Source organism: Montipora capricornis, chromosome 14 (assembly GCF_036669925.1).
Source record: "Montipora capricornis isolate CH-2021 chromosome 14, ASM3666992v2, whole genome shotgun sequence".
Lineage (NCBI taxonomy): Eukaryota > Metazoa > Cnidaria > Anthozoa > Scleractinia > Acroporidae > Montipora > Montipora capricornis.
Window position 1 is genome coordinate 47,102,433 of NC_090896.1, and position 2,363 is coordinate 47,104,795.

The 2,363-nt window shown below is 40.2% G+C and overlaps 1 protein-coding gene across 1 annotated transcript; it reads right to left on the reverse strand.

Moving 5' to 3' along the window:
* Positions 1–203: 203 nt before the first annotated feature.
* On the reverse strand, positions 204–2,045 carry LOC138032057 (uncharacterized protein MT2135-like). Its single transcript, XM_068879641.1, has one exon. It carries the CDS (start codon positions 2,043–2,045, stop codon positions 351–353), a length of 1,695 nt encoding a protein of 564 aa, XP_068735742.1. The 3' UTR covers positions 204–350.
* Positions 2,046–2,363: the final 318 nt, after the last annotated feature.

Here is a 2,363-nt window from a genome sequence, read left to right on the forward strand (position 1 = left end):
CGGGTATTAGTGAACAAAATTTGAAAAATGATGTCAGCAAAGATTCCCTTATTTGAATCTTGTCCTTCTCACCGGCACTGACAAAATAAAACTTTATTATTTAAATGTTTTAGTGTATTTTGCTTTTAATAAAAATGGTACTATATGATATCTTGAATTGCTTCAAGGAAAGTTTTATGAATAATTCTTGTTTAAAAGAAAGCTTGTAACTACTTGTAAAAGTGTTGTGTTGAACTCTTTTGTGCTGGTAACATTCAAAACTGGAATCAGTCAGATCATTAAAATCGTGTAAAAAAATTAGTACAACACAAGTTCATGCCTTTATACATGTAACGTTTGTGCCATAAAGTTTAAAGTTTTCCTGTTATAAAGGGGATATATGGGGTGAGATTAATCCAAACTGTTTTTCCTTTTGCTGCCTCGACAAGTTTTTGATGTTGAAATCCACTGTGTGGGACGCTAAATTTCGTATTTTTCGGGCATGTTGGGTCAGAATATTTTCCCTCATCCAAACTAACGGTCCAATTGTAGTTATTTGTCTTCGAAACACAAGCGAAATGATGTTTCTCTTCACAGTCACTCACATACCACCTCTTATCGCCTGAGAGAACAACACAGGATTCTTCCGTTATTGGCTTCTTCGGTTCGTTTTGGGCCCAAGTGAAAACTGCAGTATTCATAAGTTCTGGGTGTATTTGATCCGCGCTGGGGACATTAACATCACACAACAAGTATTTTTTAAAATCTGTGATCACCCCGGTGTCTTTAATTCCATTGTAAAAGGGACCGTAGTAAGTACTATCACTGTAGACTCGAATAGTGTCCTCTCTGTTTACTGTTGCTGTACACGTTTTAAGATGAGAGGCAAAGCCGTTGACTGAGAAACCGTCTGTCCAGAAAGATCTGTGAAGATATTCACTTGCGTGGCTACGATTCGGATCGACAAGGATCACCGTTTTGTTAATCCGGCGCATCTCTTTTATGCTCGGCCATCTTCCTGCAAATTTCACTTCCAAATCATTTGGTGTAAGAACTGCATCACCAAAATACCGTTTAATAACTTCATTAATTTCTCTGTCATCTTTATGAGTTGTATGATCATCCAAGAAGAGTTGAATTATTTCATTCCTGTTCTTGGGAGTTTTTGTCCATTCGGAAATTTCCTTGATTCCATCGCTGAATTTCTCGTCCCATGGAAAGCACCCCAACATTTTGAAGTCAGAGGTGCCATGACTCATGTGAATCGCTCCAAAGCAGCTCCACAAATCGATTTCAAGATGACGCACACCCATGTTGAGTTGATCGGTCAAGCTGAACTCCTGATTGGCTAGAGCGATGCACAGTTCATTGGCCTTGATCGGCCAATCGCAATCGTCAAAGATCCCATAGCCACTGGCTCTGTTGTTGAAAGCATTATGAGCCCCAAGAAACTGCACCCGATTAACTGGCTCATCCAATTGTATCTCACGCTGAGTTTTTAAAGCAAACTGGAGCCACGGTGAAATTCTTGCAGTTCCTCGAACGCAAACACCACGGTATCCACACTTTGAACAGTTTGCCCCCTTGCTAACCTCATTGCAAACAGGTCTTCCACCCTCCTTTCGTGTTGATCGCCTTTCTTTACGTTGTTGCTTTTTCAGTTCAAATGTCATTCCACCTGTAGGTTTCGTAACAACATAAACTTTAAACTGTTTGTCTTTGAGAAGTCCGTTTTCCCTTTGAAACAGAACATGTAGTTTGTAAAGCACCGCCGAAGGTAGACTGGCTATCCTTTTAAAGCTTAAGATTCTTTTGAATGTGGTTTTCTCCTTTCCAAGACTTCGGATTGCGAATTCAGCGGCCTCGTTTAAAACATCGGCCTCCCTCTGTGAGAACTTGTATTTGAGCGAACGGTTTGGCGATTTCTCTCGGATAAAGAATTTTCGCTTTCTTAGTTCCCTGTTGATCTTCTCAGCCTTAGTTTCAGAAAGAAGAAGAAAACACAGCACAACAGCAACAAAACAAGAGACACTTCGCGGTAACCCTGAATCGATCATCAAAAACATTTTTTGGGGGCTTGACAAAATTCGTTGAAGTGAATGAAGGGAAAGGACAGCTGGTGGCGGTTGTGTTGACGACGATGCGATGACGAGATCAAGCGGTGACAATAAATTCACACCCTTCGTTCTCTAATTTGCTGTCAAAAGTTCTCTCGTTCTACTTTACTTCTAAGGAAGCCTGGGTATTAGAGTATTTGTACAATCTTTTTTTTTTCTGGTTGGCGTAGAGTACACGGCTCTGAATCTCTCGCATGTAAATACTTGAACAGCGAGTTACACGAATGAAAAGCTCCTCGTCCATGAGAATTTAATTCACTGTAACTT

Bases quoted from the DNA above. Each gene is read 5' to 3' on its own strand.
- LOC138032057 (XM_068879641.1), bottom strand. From the start codon at position 2,045: ATGTTTTTGATGATCGATTCAGGGTTACCGCGAAGTGTCTCTTGTTTT.